This window comes from Protopterus annectens, chromosome 1.part0 (assembly GCF_019279795.1).
Source record: "Protopterus annectens isolate FY-2018-M chromosome 1.part0, PAN1.0, whole genome shotgun sequence".
In the NCBI taxonomy this organism is placed as follows: domain Eukaryota; kingdom Metazoa; phylum Chordata; order Ceratodontiformes; family Protopteridae; genus Protopterus; species Protopterus annectens.
This window is the reverse complement of record NC_056725.1, coordinates 959734904-959749915: the sequence shown is the minus strand read 5'-3', so window position 1 is coordinate 959749915 and position 15012 is coordinate 959734904. Positions and strand designations below refer to the sequence as shown.

General features: G+C 39.6%; 1 protein-coding gene across 21 annotated transcripts in view; it reads left to right on the top strand.

Annotated features, from left to right (window-relative positions):
* Positions 1–15012, top strand: part of EPB41L2 (erythrocyte membrane protein band 4.1 like 2) — a 2741769-nt gene that overhangs the window by 2519838 nt on the left and 206919 nt on the right. For all 21 annotated transcript variants that reach the window (XM_044064528.1, XM_044064527.1, XM_044064516.1 and 18 more), the window contains 2 exons: positions 827–949; positions 1153–1251. In XM_044064528.1, the coding sequence (XP_043920463.1) occupies positions 827–949; positions 1153–1251 (222 nt within the window). The remainder of the gene's footprint in view (positions 1–826; positions 950–1152; positions 1252–15012) is intronic.

Sequence of the window (15012 nt, the reverse complement as noted above, 5' to 3'; positions counted from 1 at the left end):
GTGTTATTTTACAGCAGCCACACATGAGCAATGTCTGTTTTTGCATGATATTATTGTATTAGCCAGTACTGTATGAAGAGAGAGAGAGAGAGAGAATAAAAAAAAACTTTCAACTAAAATAGCAGCTCATCTAGATATGTGACCAATACTACTCAAGCAGGTCTTCAAAACTCTTGCAGGTCATATTGTTTTCCTTTATTTTTGCTAATGGGGATTCTTTTTCCCATGTGCTCTCCGATGGAAGGTGTGAGTGCTGGTTACCGGTCACAGCTTATCTTTATAACACTGTAACTGATGTGTTTGCTGGCTGATTTGGTCCCCAGCTGTATATGGCTAGCTGGAAAGGTTATGGCATGGTTCTTACTGTGTTGTGGTTGATGTCTGTCAACCATTTTGTATTACAAGGGCCTCATTTTAATGTATTTTTTGAAGAAACTTTATATAATAGTTTTGCTATAGGGAATACTATGATGTGTTTATGCTTCTGGTCAACATGGCAGTTAGAAAGTTGGTCATTAAGACTGACAGTTATAGACTTCACTCTTTCTTATATAACCAGCATTGCTTTTGTATGTAAAATTCTAAACTTGAGTTGTATTTTAGCATTAAATTAGAGGTAACTATCCATAGTAGACTATTAAACATATGTGTATGCGTATGTATCATGCCACCATGTTTAGTTTTTGTGTTTGTCTTGCTTTGGCTGCATGCATCTCCTCCAGCAGAGACCCATCCATCTTTTTCGTGATAAAGCCATTTAGGATGAATGCATGTGATCTTGGCTTTACACCTGCAGGACCTAATTGTTTTGGCTTGCCTTTCACAGCCCCCGGTGGTTAAGACAGAGATGGTAACAATATCTGATGCTTCTCAAAAAAACGAAATAGCAACCAAAGAAGTCCCTATTCTACACACAGAAACCAAGACCATCACATATGAAGCCGCAGAGGTAGGTAATGGTCCTTAAATTATACATATAAAGCAATACCTTTTAGGATTTCATTTGTCAGCTGCTGTTGGTATGATTTTCTTTTACTATTACAGGTATTTAAATACCTTGGTTTTAAGGAGAATAACTCTCAGCAAGCATTTTTTGAAATTAGATTGTATTCAGACTGAAGAATTAAAACCTTCTTTTCTGTTGTATTTGAGACTGATGGAGGCGGAGATAACGAGCCTGCCATGTTGCTGAGTGCCCAGACTATAACGTCAGAGTCGATTTCTACCACTACAACTACACATATCACGAAGGTAAACTTCTCATTGAATATGGTAGTACTTTTATTGTCATTTGTGTCAAACATTTTACTTTTGTTCATTTGAACTTATTTTAAGATGCGGATGTTAGTGTTATGAATGTTTTTGATTGATCCATTATACATAAATGTGATTATTGTAAGCTGCTCATGGCACTGGGCTACAGTTTAGAGATTTGTCTTCTACTTTTTTGTGTGTCACGCACTTACTGAGAGTTACTGTTGAGAGGTACAGAATTTTTTTGATTTTATTTTCTGTTTATTAAATTGGGTGGCTACTTGTATGTTTATAGATTTTAGAGGGAGAAATGCTTACTTACCTGCTTACCATCTTATTTCTTGATGTCTCAGCCCTGGTTGTTTTGACTCCGAGATTTGAACAGACAAGTGTCTGAACAATGAAAGGCATTGCACGGGTGCTTAAAGATGCTAAAATACATATACCATTTTTGCATGATTGCTCATGTGTTTGTATCATCGTTTCACTTGGTGTTGATGTGCTACAATTTTGAACCATGCAGTTTGAGGAATAGAGTTGTATTTGCTTTTTTACCAAATTAAATTAACATTCTGTTATAACAAACAAGTTATGCACAATAAGTAGCCATTCATAAACAAACATTTGCTGACTGCTTTTGCAATCTAATCATTTATACGCTTACCTTGCTTCAGCAATTCCTAAAGAGAGAATACCTATTATGTAATATAGTCTTGAGTGATTAATATTCATAAATAACTGACTAATGATTTCCACAGTGATAATATGAAATTTTTCCGTCAAGTACCGACAAAATTAGAGAATGACTGTACCACTCAAGGCAGAGAGAAGAGTTCTGTTTGTATGCATCATCTCTCTCTCCCTATATCATCCTCCGTTGCCTCCTTTCCCATTTGCTCTAGTAAGCTAATAATATTTTAGTTTAAAAACCTTTATCCTCCCTTATGAAAATCTCCTCAACTACATCTCTCACTGTCTGTATAACAGATGTTTTAGTCATTTCTTAATTTCCTATTATAGTTAGCTTTTTTCATCTGCTTCTTTGATGATATACATCATTTTCCTCTCTGATCATGGGTGTGATATTTCAGTGTTTGCACCCAGCAGAAACAGTGTTTCTCTTAACTGTACTCCTCTGAGGAGTAACAAAGGATATCAGTGCTTGAAACTCTACTGTAAATTAACTTTTACCCCTTATATTTCCAAAAATACATGCAAGGGAGCCCGCAGGATTTGTTGCAGGGGGATGCAAACCCAGAGCACCACCCCAACCCCGTCCCCTTCAAAACAACACCCCCAACCCTGCCCCTTCAACCCCCCCCCCCCCCACACACACACACACACAGTCATTCCAGTATCCCATTACTTGGCTATTTATCCCCAGTTGCCATAAACACTGTTCAAAACTCTCGGTGTGCTTACTGGTTTATGCTTTACTTCTACAATGATTACAGATATTTGGTTTTAATTTACAACTTTTATTTCAAATTTTAGGGCCTCAGGGCCAATAGCCTAGTAACCTCCTATTTTATAGCACAAACACTGATAGACATTTGTTAAAGTTAAACAAAGCAATAGTCTTACAATGAAAACAGACTTAGCATTAAAACTTTTCTACCTTTGAAACTCACATTCACTGAAACAGCATTGAAACCCACATTCAAAGAAAATGCATCTGGCCAGTGGCAGGTTAAGTTTACCTTTGGACTATTTTCATATCATAGGCCCCTTGCACACATTTCAGAACCATGCATAACTGCTTTGATTCACCTTCCTGATTGTATTAATTGTGTAATAATTGAATTGTATCCCTTGTTAAGACAGCACCACTTTGAGTGTGTTTTATCGTTTTGAACATTTTTTCCAGTAAGCAATGAAACAAAACATATGAACCACTAATGACAAATTACCCAATTCAGAACATTTCAACCATAAAAGGCCACTTAAACATCTATCATTACAATCCACCAATATCAGTCAATATGCACAATCTCTGCAAAAGTAAGTCATCTGAATAATTTCACATTAAAGAGATCTGAAACTAATGGAGAGGTTGTTGCTAGAAAACAACTTTATATTTCAGTGTTTCATCTACAAATTCAGTGCCTACTGCTCTTAAACAGTAAATTGCCTATGCTACATTTAAAAAAAATGTTAAGCTTGTATATTGCAATAGGAATAAGTGGCAAATGGAAACACACGTTCATAGTTACTAGGCATCTCATCCAAAGGAGTACATACTTAGGACTGCAGCACTCCACCCCCTTAAATTACAAATCTACATACGCTGGGAGTAGAACATATAGTCCTCTACATCAAGATGCAAGTGTGCTACCTGCTGTGCTACTAAGACTGTTCTGAAATTCTACACCACACTAGTGATACCTTTTGCTAAACAAAACAGTTGCACATTTTAAGCAGACTTAGCATGAGCAGTAGTAAACTTCTCTTCCCTTGAAGCTCACAATTCCTTGAAAATAAATTCCACCTGCTAACTCTAAATAGGGCATTTCACTCTCTCTCACACACACATACCTCAGCCTCTGTGAAAATCTGTACAGTTGAGAGGTATGACACACACATGCATCCTCTGACCTCCTTAGAAAGTGGATAGAACAATATTGTTTGCATTAGTATGCATTTTCTGAGGATATGAAGTCTAAAACTCAACTTCAATTTGCCAGAAAAAACACAAATTTATGAGAAATAATCTGAAAATATGAGGCAAAAATCTGGATTACTACTCTTTTGTGCAGATAACCTGCCTGCATTCTTCCCTTCTTTGTCTGCCCATTCAAGAGTTCCAGGTAACAGTTAAAACGGGTAACAGATAAATAATCTATAACACTGGATAAACTCTACTATACCAATATGTGGATTACTAGTTTATAAGACTGAATCCTGTAAAATCAAAATTTCAAATCATTAACGCAGAACTATGTCTTTTCATACCCATTAACAGATAATTAACTATTTCCTGATCACTCTCTGTGAATTTACTATACTATTCTGTAACTGAATGCACATTACTTAATGTTAACTGATAAAAAAATTAAATAAAAATATAGTAAGACGGGAAGAAGATAATGTTTTATGATTTTAAACTGCTCATAACTTGTCACATCCTAAAGAGTCTTGTATGCAAAGCCCTGGAATGTATCATAACTAGTCTAATTAATTATGATGTCAAAAATCTTACCAGACATAATCCCTACCAGACTGAATTTGTCAAGGGTAGACCCTGGCTAATGAATATTGCAAACATCTTTGGTAGGATTACTCAGTCTATAGATTGTGGACAAGCTGTCCACACAGAGTGCCTTCACTTTGCCAAGTAATTTGATATCATACAGCATGCAAATAGAATAAGCAAGTTGAAGGAGCTCCAAATTGACGCATATGAGGTTAGGTGGATTGCCAACTGGCTTAGAGACAAGACTCCCAGAATTAGAGTTGGGGTGCATCCTCTGAGAACATTAAGGTATCCAGTGGGCTTCTAAAAAGATCTGTGCTGGAAATCATGCAATTCATCATCTACTTCTCAGATCTCCATTCATTAAATGAGGACCTTTGGTTAACAAATTTCACATATGATTGTAAGCTGGGAGCCATTGCCAAGTTACCCTCTGACATAATTCACTCAAGAAAGAGCTAACACTTATTAATAGCTGGTGCACTAAATATCGGTTCAAGTTCAACTCAAAAAAGCACAACATTGCAACATTTAATGAGCATCCCATAACTCCAGCCTACAGCAGAGGTAAACCACCACTTAAAAATGCAAAGGGCATGAAAACATGGGCACTTAGGTGGACAGGTTCGGCCATCACTTTTCCGTGATTAGGAAATCCTTTTGCCTTGCACAGCTTATAGCAAAATGTATTTCTACCTGATCAAAGAGGTCCTCACATACTTCCAGTATGCAGACTCATAGCTAAGCAGCTGAATCCTCTGCTCCAGTTCCAAGGTTTGAAATGGAAACCGTTTTCAAAGCATCTTCCACTAAAAAACTGTTTCAGGATCAATGAGAAGCATATTGCAAGTGGATATATGAAAAAAAGACAAAAACAAACAAAAAAAGAGTAAATATAAAGAAAATATTGACCCAGCAGCAGAGAAGCATACCATCTGGTGTTCCCTGTCGGTCACAATGTCCAGTAATGTGGAGGTGGAAGAAAACAGACAATCTAATCAAGCCTTTCTACATTTAATATTAAAAGAAACCACAGAAGCCACCAAGGATAAACAAGATTGTATGGGCAAAATGATTATGGGCATATGGATGCAGAAGAGAATATGAATCACCAATCTGAAGTAGTTTTGTTGAACACAGGTTAATGAAGATGGAAGACTGTGCGAGGTATTCATAGGGTGTCGGAGATGCTCATATCAGGAGAATTACTTTCAGTTCATACAGGAGCAGTACTCCATGTAGACCAGTATCCCTTAGAGAAGATTAAGATACACAAGACACACACATCACCTTGGAGGACCTGATCTGTCAATTAAAAATCCCTCATGCTGTTATTGTCTGTCTGGAAACCTTTAACTCGGAAGAAATACTTGTGATGAACTAGAAATTGGGCATTGTGTTAAAGCTAGGTCATAGCAGGATCTTTGTAGATCATGATTTCTACCTATACAAGCTTACATCACAATTTTTGTCAGTAATCTGTGCCTGTAAGGTAAGCAGCATTAGGTGTCACTTGATACAAACAGTAATTTGCAAAATGATGTTATAGTCTGGGGGAAAATCATATACTGATCAACAAGCAACCCTGCAGGCAAGTCACAGAAACAAAATACTGATTCTCTTCACACTTTCATTGACCAAGGAAGCAGAGCACAGCAGGCAAGAAGAACCCAGGCAGCAATCATCGCAACTTGTCCCAAAAAGTAATTCTTTCTCTTTACTTGCCAACAAGTATTGAGAGAAAAAGCACAATTTATATATGAGAAGTAATTTAAGGCAAAGAATAAACAATGAACTTGAGAGTGTACCAAGGTTCGATATTGCCAGTTTGGTGCTCTCAACTTTTGTTGATAAATCAGGTACTTCTAACTTCATACAACTAGGAGACAGTCACAGTTATAGGATCTCTTTTCCTTAACTAGTTGACTGTTGGGCAATAAAATTAGACAAGATAGTATTCTCTCTCTCTCTCTTTCTCTCTACTCACACACATTCTCTCGCTTTCTCTCTACACACGCACACAAACACGCACACACTACCTATTTCTTACACACACACACACACACACACACACACACACACACACACACACACCTCTTAAACTCTTAAATGCACACACCTATACAGCCTACTTCAACCTAGCCAAGTCTTTGATACCATTCTCCCACTTGGGTATCATTGATAAACTCACCAAACTAGACATCAATCTGTATAGCACTAGGTGGGTTGTAAATTGGCTCATGGACAGGACCCACAGAGTGAAAGTTGCAGACTCCAGGTCAGATTGTCGGACAGTCATGAGTGGAGTCCCACAGGGCTCGGTCCTGGCCCCCCTCCTCTTTGGCATCTACTTCTTAGAAGTTCAGGCCAACACAGAGGGACCCTAGCTGACCAAGTTCACTGAGGGCTGCAAGCTAGGAGTTATCAACTCCCCAAGTGATGCAGACATCCTACAAAAGGGCCTCTCTGAGACCAAAGACTGGTGCTGGAATAATGGCTTTTAGCTTAATGCCAAAAAATGCTTTATCATTCCCTTTGGTAAAAACTCAGCTCCCATGAATTACCGCGTAGACCATACACCTGCAACAGCTGGAGAGGCCACAAAAGTACCTCACAAAAAGGATCCAGGGCTTCAAAAACATGTCCTACATGGACAGACTCAAAAAACTTCAGCTGTTCTCAATCTCCTATCATCTACTTAGAGGTGACCTCTGCTTGACTTACAAGGCCATGTCTGACCCAGCCCTACTTGAAATGCTACACCTAAAGAAATCCCAATTCCCTCATGCCACATGCTCCAGAGATCACAACCTCATTACCACAATCAGCAGAACATGTTGGAGGGACAGGTTCATCTCCCAGAGGCTGCCCATAGTCTGGAATAAGCTTTCCATTCATGTCAAACAGAGCACCTTGCTGGCCCTCTTCAAGAGAAATCTTGATGAGAGGATTGGTAACAGGAAGTTTACCCCAGGGATCACTCCAGTTGCCCTACTGGACAAATACACTGTGAACTAACTTCAGGTGGCATGGTGCCAGGGCAAAGTTTTGGGGCTAGGCTTGTTAAGGCTCCAGAAAAGTTAGCCTTGTACACACTATGAACAAACTTCTGTTTATGTAAAGATTTATATAAATGCATACATACATAGACAAATATGCGATCCATATTTGATTAACATTAATTAAAAAAATAAGATGCTTTAAGAAATGGGAATCAACTGATGAGCTACGAGAAGCCAGGTACTGCAAAATCACAAGGTTAGGAAAACTCCAAGTTCCACCATTGTATGTGTGTGTGTGGCTGTGTGTTGGGATGTGTGTGTGTAGCTACATTTGCAATTAGTGTAGTGTATTCTGTGTGTTTCTGTGTACCATTTGTGTGTGTGTTCCAAGTACCTGTCCTCAGCAAGATGTACTGTATCCCAGTTTAAACATTTTTTTTTTCTTTGTTAGCAAGAAACCATCTAGCAGCAAGCATCATTTATTTATTTAATTTACTGCAGTAGTACACTGATCACAATAGACCATCTGAAGTCACAACTCTATTAAAAACACTGACCATCTTACAAAAACCCTACACTTACCATCTTACAAAAACCCTACATTTACTTCAAATAGTACAATTAAATTTGTGTAATAACAGGCCTTTTATTTAAAACGCACCCACACCGAAAACAAAACCTATAACATTCTATATACTTTACAGTCTGCAACGCAGAGATGACTAACAACTGCAATGCATACTCTGCAAACAATATGGCCAGGTTATACTTAGTCCTTCAGGCACTAACTGTAAAACGTTCTTCTTTTACTGTTTGCAAAAATCATATTTTCTTTTGATGAAGCCAAGTAGCTACCTTTTTACCAGTTCTCTAACGGACTCTGTGCTAGCAGGAGTATAGACAGGTAGATGCAGCCTTTCTACTCATCCTGGAAAGGGCATAAGCTGAAGGCTTAATTTCTGTAAAATGTAATTGACCATTCACCCCTATGCTATACAGTTAATATAAGTAATCACTTTAAAATAACTGATAAAAAATTGACATTTTCAAATGTGTTTGCTTTCATAAATTGAAAGCTTTCAACTCCATGTTAAATCTTTTTTTAATCTAAGCTTCAAAATTATGCCTTGCTGTTTCCCAGTGATGCCAGTTGCATCTTGTTCTTTCTCATCCTCATTAAGGAAAACACATATTAAGTACAGTACACAAACACTCCTGTTTGGCTACCAAAGCGAAAACAAGACTGCTCCTGAAAGCAGACTTAGGGATACAAGACAGTTTCTCATATAAAGCTAGATGAAAACAAAGCTGCTAGATAACTCTCGATTATCTCATCTCAGATGAGTCATCTGGGGCAGAACAGGTAAATAAACCAAGTCACCTGTTAAAAAAAAAAATCCCATCCTCCCTTTCCGAGCTCAAGACACCTGTAAAGCCACAGTTCCATGAATAATTTTCCATGCTACTCACTTCCACATTCGTTCACAGTCCGAACGTCCTCCGGAATTCAAATTTCCCGTAGGTGCGAAGGACAAAGATGTAAACTATCGGTCGCACAGACACAGAAGACGAAAACAGGTCGTAAACACCTGCTGCGTCTGTGCAACTGGACGGGATGCAAAGGGCATTCTTAAAGAGGAAAGCCCTTTTAAAAAAAAAACCTTTTTTTAAGTTAAAATTTCTCTGTCAGCATGTTCCAAGGGGGTGCAAGTGCACCCCCTTGCACCTGCCTGCGGGCACCCTTGAATACATGTTGACATGGTCCTCCACTCTACTACATTGCATCTCCAACAGTTATTGGTACCTTGTGGAAACAAATGTCCTTATCTTGCAGGAGTATAGCAGTAATTATGTAAGCCCTTCAACCTGAATATTCTAAATTTGCTGCTTTTAGTGGCATATCTTGTTAGTAAATGCATTTATTTTTATTTATTTTATTTGACATTTGTTTACTGGGAAAGTCCAGCTGGGCCACAAAGACCCCATTTTCAGTGAAGGCCTGGGGAGAAATACTCCAGGAACAAAAACATTTCAAGTGGAACAAAGTAAAATAATTAATAGTTATATACATGGGCTTTCACTTAATGGGAACTAATTAAAATACAGTAAAACAGTATCACAGATATAACAGAAAGATTGCCTACATAGGTTAATTATAGAATGTTTTACATAACATTTGGTATCTATGCATAATGAATTTATGGTAGTCACATTCAGGAAAGTAAGTAGCTTATAGTTTAGAAAAGAAAGGAGGATGATGTAGTAAAGTGAATGTAGATGAAGAGAGGTGGAATAAGAGGAAGATAAAACTGAAGTGGACAAGGTAAATAGAGCTTTAGAGCAGGGTAGAGGAGGAGAAGGAAAAGTAAGGTGATAAAAGAAGACAGAGTTTACAGTAGAAGAGAAAGAAGGTGGAGGGATGTTGAAATGACTAGAAATTAGCCTGGAGTTGAGCAGGAGCATATCCAAGATTTAGATGTTCTTTAAGTACATGATTGAAGGATGTGTGAATATGGCTTGCTCTTAAGGATAAGGGGAGAGTGTTCCAGATTTTAGCTGTAGAGAAGGAGTATAGACTTTGCCTGATTTCATTGGACAGTGTTGTTGTAGAGGCTGTTTGTTTTCTGTCCTAAGCAATCTGCTTGGAGTGTAGGAGCAGAAGATACTATTTAAGGCTGGACAGGCCATGGGTCTATGAATGATTTTATGTGCTGTGATTAGCTGGATGAAGGTAAGGCAAAGTGGAAGTTCAAGCCAGTTGAAATTGTGGAGGGCTATGCAGTGATGCGAGGAGTATTTTGCATTGTTGGTAAACCTAAACCTAGCAAATTTATTATAGCAAGGTTCGAGCTTTGAGTTTAGGCAGGTTTGTCGATTGTTGAAAAGTAGGGCTCCATACAAGAGAGAGGATAGAACATGGGTAGTAGCCAGAGTGCATTTAGAGTGGGTGTCTAGGAAATTTTTGTGACGATAGAGAGTTCCAGTTTCTAGTGAGTTTTCATAATGTTATTTTATATATATATATATATATATATATATATATATATATATATATATATATATATATATATATATAAAATACACATATATACATACATACACAGGTCAAACGTAAAGTGATCATCAGTAATTATGCGTAGTAGTTTTGTGTGAAAGGCATGTTCTATTATGGTGTTGTTCAGAGAGAGAATAGTAAATTGTTTTTTATGTAGAGAGTATGTTATGGGGGTGAAGAGTATAAGTTTAGTTTTAGTGGGATTCAGAAGTAGATGATTGTTAAAAAGCCAGGTCTCAATGGATGTGAAAGCAGCTTGGGCAATTTGTTGAAGATGTGGCATGGAATCAGATGAACAGATAACTGTGGAAGCATCAGCATACTGTATTAGTGTACTCTGTTGGGAAGCATTATATTGGTCGTTTGTAAAAATGTTAAATAAGAGGGGGCCAAGAATAAATCCTTGAGGAACTCCAGTTGAGATGTCTTGAAAAACAGAGAGGGAGTCTAGCCATCTAACTACCTGCTATCTGTTAGAGAGAGAACTGGTAGACCAGTTGATGGCATAAGGGGATAATCCAAGATTTGTGAGTTTTAGTATAAGCAGATAATGGGGGACAGTATCAAAAGCCTTTGATAGGTCAAGGAACAAAGATCCAAAACAAGGTATAGGCACCCTGCTGTTTATATAATACCATGATACAAGTTTACATGAGTCAACAGCTTTGTTTACTGTGTCAGTGAAAGATGATAAGGCTGTCTTAGTACTGTGTCATAGGTTAATAGGTAGGTACTAGGCTATTGGCCCTAGGGCCTATATAAGCCTAGTCAAAAGGTACCCTGGCTTTCGCCACCAAAGAAAATTATTTTCCTTTGACCCTGTCGAGTAGAGCCAAAGAGGTGATCCCCGGGGTGAATTTCCTATTTCCCATCCAATCATCAAGATTTTTCTTGGAGTGCTAATGAGGATCTTTGTTTGATACAGATAGGTAGTTTGTTCTAGAGTATGGGAAGTCTCTGGGACAGGAATCTATCCCTCCAGCATGTTCTGTTTATTGTGGTGACAAGGTTTAGGTCCCTAGAGCGTGTAGCTTGGAGAGATTGGGATTTCTCTAAGTGGAGCATGTCCAACAGCTCTGGATTTGACATAGCTTTGTATGTTAGGCAGAGATCGCCTCTGAGTAGGCAATATGTGATGGAGTCAAGCTGGAGTTTTTTGAGACGGTCTGAGTAGGGTATCTGTTTGAGGCCGGTAATCCTCTTTGTGAGGTATTTCTGCAGCCTTTCCAGTCGTCGTAGATGTCTTGTGAGGTACATACCAAAAGGGGCGTTGTACTCTATAATGAAGACTGCGTGACGAGTAGAGGGGAACAATGATCATTTTTTTCTTGAATGAGAAAACTTTTGTGATGAGGTGTGCCACATAGAAGGAGTCATTGATTACTGTGGTGATGTGATTATCAAAGGAGAGAATACTGTCCACCTGTGTTCTAAGGTCTCTTATCACACTTTCGGAAGAAGACTGCTTCCTATGTGATAGCTCATGGGTGTAGAGTTTTTACCAAATGGAATGACAGTGCACTCTTTGGCATTGAGCTTGAAGCCATGGCTTGACACCAGGCCCTTTTGTAGGATGTCCACATCGTTCGGAGTTTCGATTATGGCTCCTATTTTGCAGTCATCTGCATACTTCATTAGCCAAAGACCTTCTGTGTTAGCCTGTACTTCAGAAAAGTAGATACCAAACAGGACCCAGGAATGAACCCTGTGGTACTCCTTGTCATTGGTCTGAAGTCGGATTTGGAGTCTGCTACTTTCACAGTGTGGGTTTTGTCATTGATCCAGTTGGCAACCAATCTTGTGACATAGGGATTTATACCTAGTTTAGGGAGTTTATCTGTAATTCCAGAGTGGGGGATGGTGTCAAAAGCCTTGGAGGGATCTAGATAGGCTGTATGAACCACCTTACCCTCATCTATGGCTTTGGTGACTGCTTCAAAGAAGTCTATCAGGTTTAGCTGACATGATCTGCCTTTTACAAACTCGAACTGGGTGGGGTCCAGAGTTTGGAGATTACCACTGTCTTTGTTTATAAGTTCCATGATGATACATTCCATGGCCTTGCAGACCAGGCTTGTTAGGCTAATGGGGCGTTAGTTCCTGGGGTCCGTGGTGGCTCCCCCTTTGTGGAGTGGGATAACCGTTCCTGTGCGCCATTCAGTGGGCACAAAGCCTGAGGTGAGGCTATGATTGAACATGGTGCTTAGGTGGGGTGTCAGTTCATTCTGTAGTTCATGTAGAACGCAGCCTGGGATGTTGTCAGGTCCAATGGATGCTGTGTTCTTGGCTTTGGAGACTGTGTTTTTTTACATGTGCAGCCGTGATTACAGGAACTTTGCATTCTTCTGGTATAGAGATGGGCCCTTTAGGGAGTGAGGGGGGGTAAAGTTAGCACTGAACTTATCTGCCAGGATGTTGGCAATATCAGTTGCTTCTATATATTTAGTGCCATTGTGTTGTAACTCAGAGCGTTGCCATTGAGATTTTTGACATAGCTATATAATGCTTTGTGGTTGTCTTTAGAATCAGTGGCGATTTTGTTTTCATAACTAGCTTTGGAGGATTTTATGAGGGATCTCAGCTTCTTACTGAGGCTGGTCAGGGAGTTCCTCCAATTATGCGATTTTACTCTTTTTTGCAACAGTTTCTTTCTTCTGTTGTAGAGTTTGTTTTTGGCAGGAGACCACCAGATTGACTTCCTTTTTTGGGGGATAGCATCTTGGTTCTGTTAGAGATAGCATGATCCATGCACTCATGTAAGTACTTATAAAGTGCGTTTGTGTAGGATTCAGCAGTCATACCTCTATTGTCCATCTGCATGGTTGTCGTGAAGTTTGCCACTTCTGTCTTAAGAAGCGTGAAGTTGGCTTTGCAGAAATTTTTTACAGTGGTTTCCCTAATGGGGAGTGGGGGCGTGATGTGGATGTCTAGGGTGATTAGCTTGTGGTCGGATCTGACCAATGAGGAATTGACTTCTGTTATGGAACACAGGTCACCCATGTTGGTAATAACCAGGTCTAGGAAATTGCTGCCCCTGGTGGGGGTGTGGATAAGTTGATCCAAGGAGTTGGAATTTATGAATTCCAGAAAACATTGAGCAAAAGGGTTGGTACATGAGTAGTTTTCCCAATTAATGGTGGGGTAGTTGAAATCACCCATTATTAGGGTGTTCGGTTGTACCCTGATATTTTCCAGTGTATCAAGAAATGAGGAGTGGGAGTCCTGGGGCATGGTGGGGGATCTGTAGCAAGTTATAATTTGGATTGTGGTCTTGCCCAGAGTTAGTTGCATTTGGATAATCTCGGATGTATTATGCTGAGCAACTAGCCTGGAGGTGTGGATATCCTTAATGAATATGGACACGCCTCCGCATATAGTATTTCTGTCCAGGTTAGGTGGCCGAAAGGTGTGGTATGCATTATACCCTGGTAATGCATGGGTGCTCTCTGGAGCCTTGAACCAAGTCTCTGTCACTACACAGATGTCGATGTTCTCCATTTTAAGGAGTGCCTCGAGTGAATGCATTTTGAGGTTTAGACTTCTAGCGTTGAATAGCATTGCCTTCGGATTTTGCGTGCTCGTACCTGTTACAGTGGTGAATTTGTCATTTGAACCTTGCCTAAAAAGGGAATTATAGGGGTGGCAAGAGCCTTAGCCATTATCCGGAATCCCAAGAGCGACAGGTGTAGGCCATCTCTGGCAAAGCATTGTGGTCAGTCGACCATGTCATCCCAGGCAGACAGATACTGGATCCTCTTAGAATGACACCAGAAGCTTAGCCAATTGTTAAGTCAATCATTTTGTCCTTGTACTGTGATATAATTCTGGGTGATGGCAGGATGCTACTCAGGGCTAGAGTTATACCTGCCTGGGCTACAAGATCAGAGAGCTCCTCCATTTCTCTCTTCATGTTGTCCAGGGAGGTACATCTCAGGTCATTCACACCAACATGGACAATGCCAGAGTCATATTTGTACTTGTTGTGGAGTGACCTGAGTGTGTGCGTTATGTGACGGACCCTGGCACCCGACAGGCAGCTGACAGTAACTTTCTCCTTGTTTAGCCTGGTGAGTGGAACATCAGTGTGCCTGATTATAGAGTCACCTATGACTAGAGTGTTGGGTACGTTGTTATGCTTTATGGGCTGTGGTTGAATTGCACACTGAGTTTGTGGGCTGTGTGTCATTTGGATTTTGTTGGGGGATGGAGGTTGCTTGCGTTTCTGCTTTGGAGGTCTCTGTTGAACAGAATTTTATTGAGAGCCTCTGTGAATGTAGGTGTTTGTTTTGTGTTGCTATGTGTGTGTTTTGGTGGTGTAGATTTTGATGGACTATGCGATGGATGTGGTGTGGTGCAGGTGTTTACCTTCTCCTCTTGACTGTCTAGTCCAGTCTTGGGTGAAGAGAGCTTTGCTTCCAGTTTGGCTATATAAGTGCATCTCTCTCAGATTGTGGTGTTGGGTGGTAGGAGGAGAGGGTTGTCTGTGTACATGAGGCAATTGCTGCATT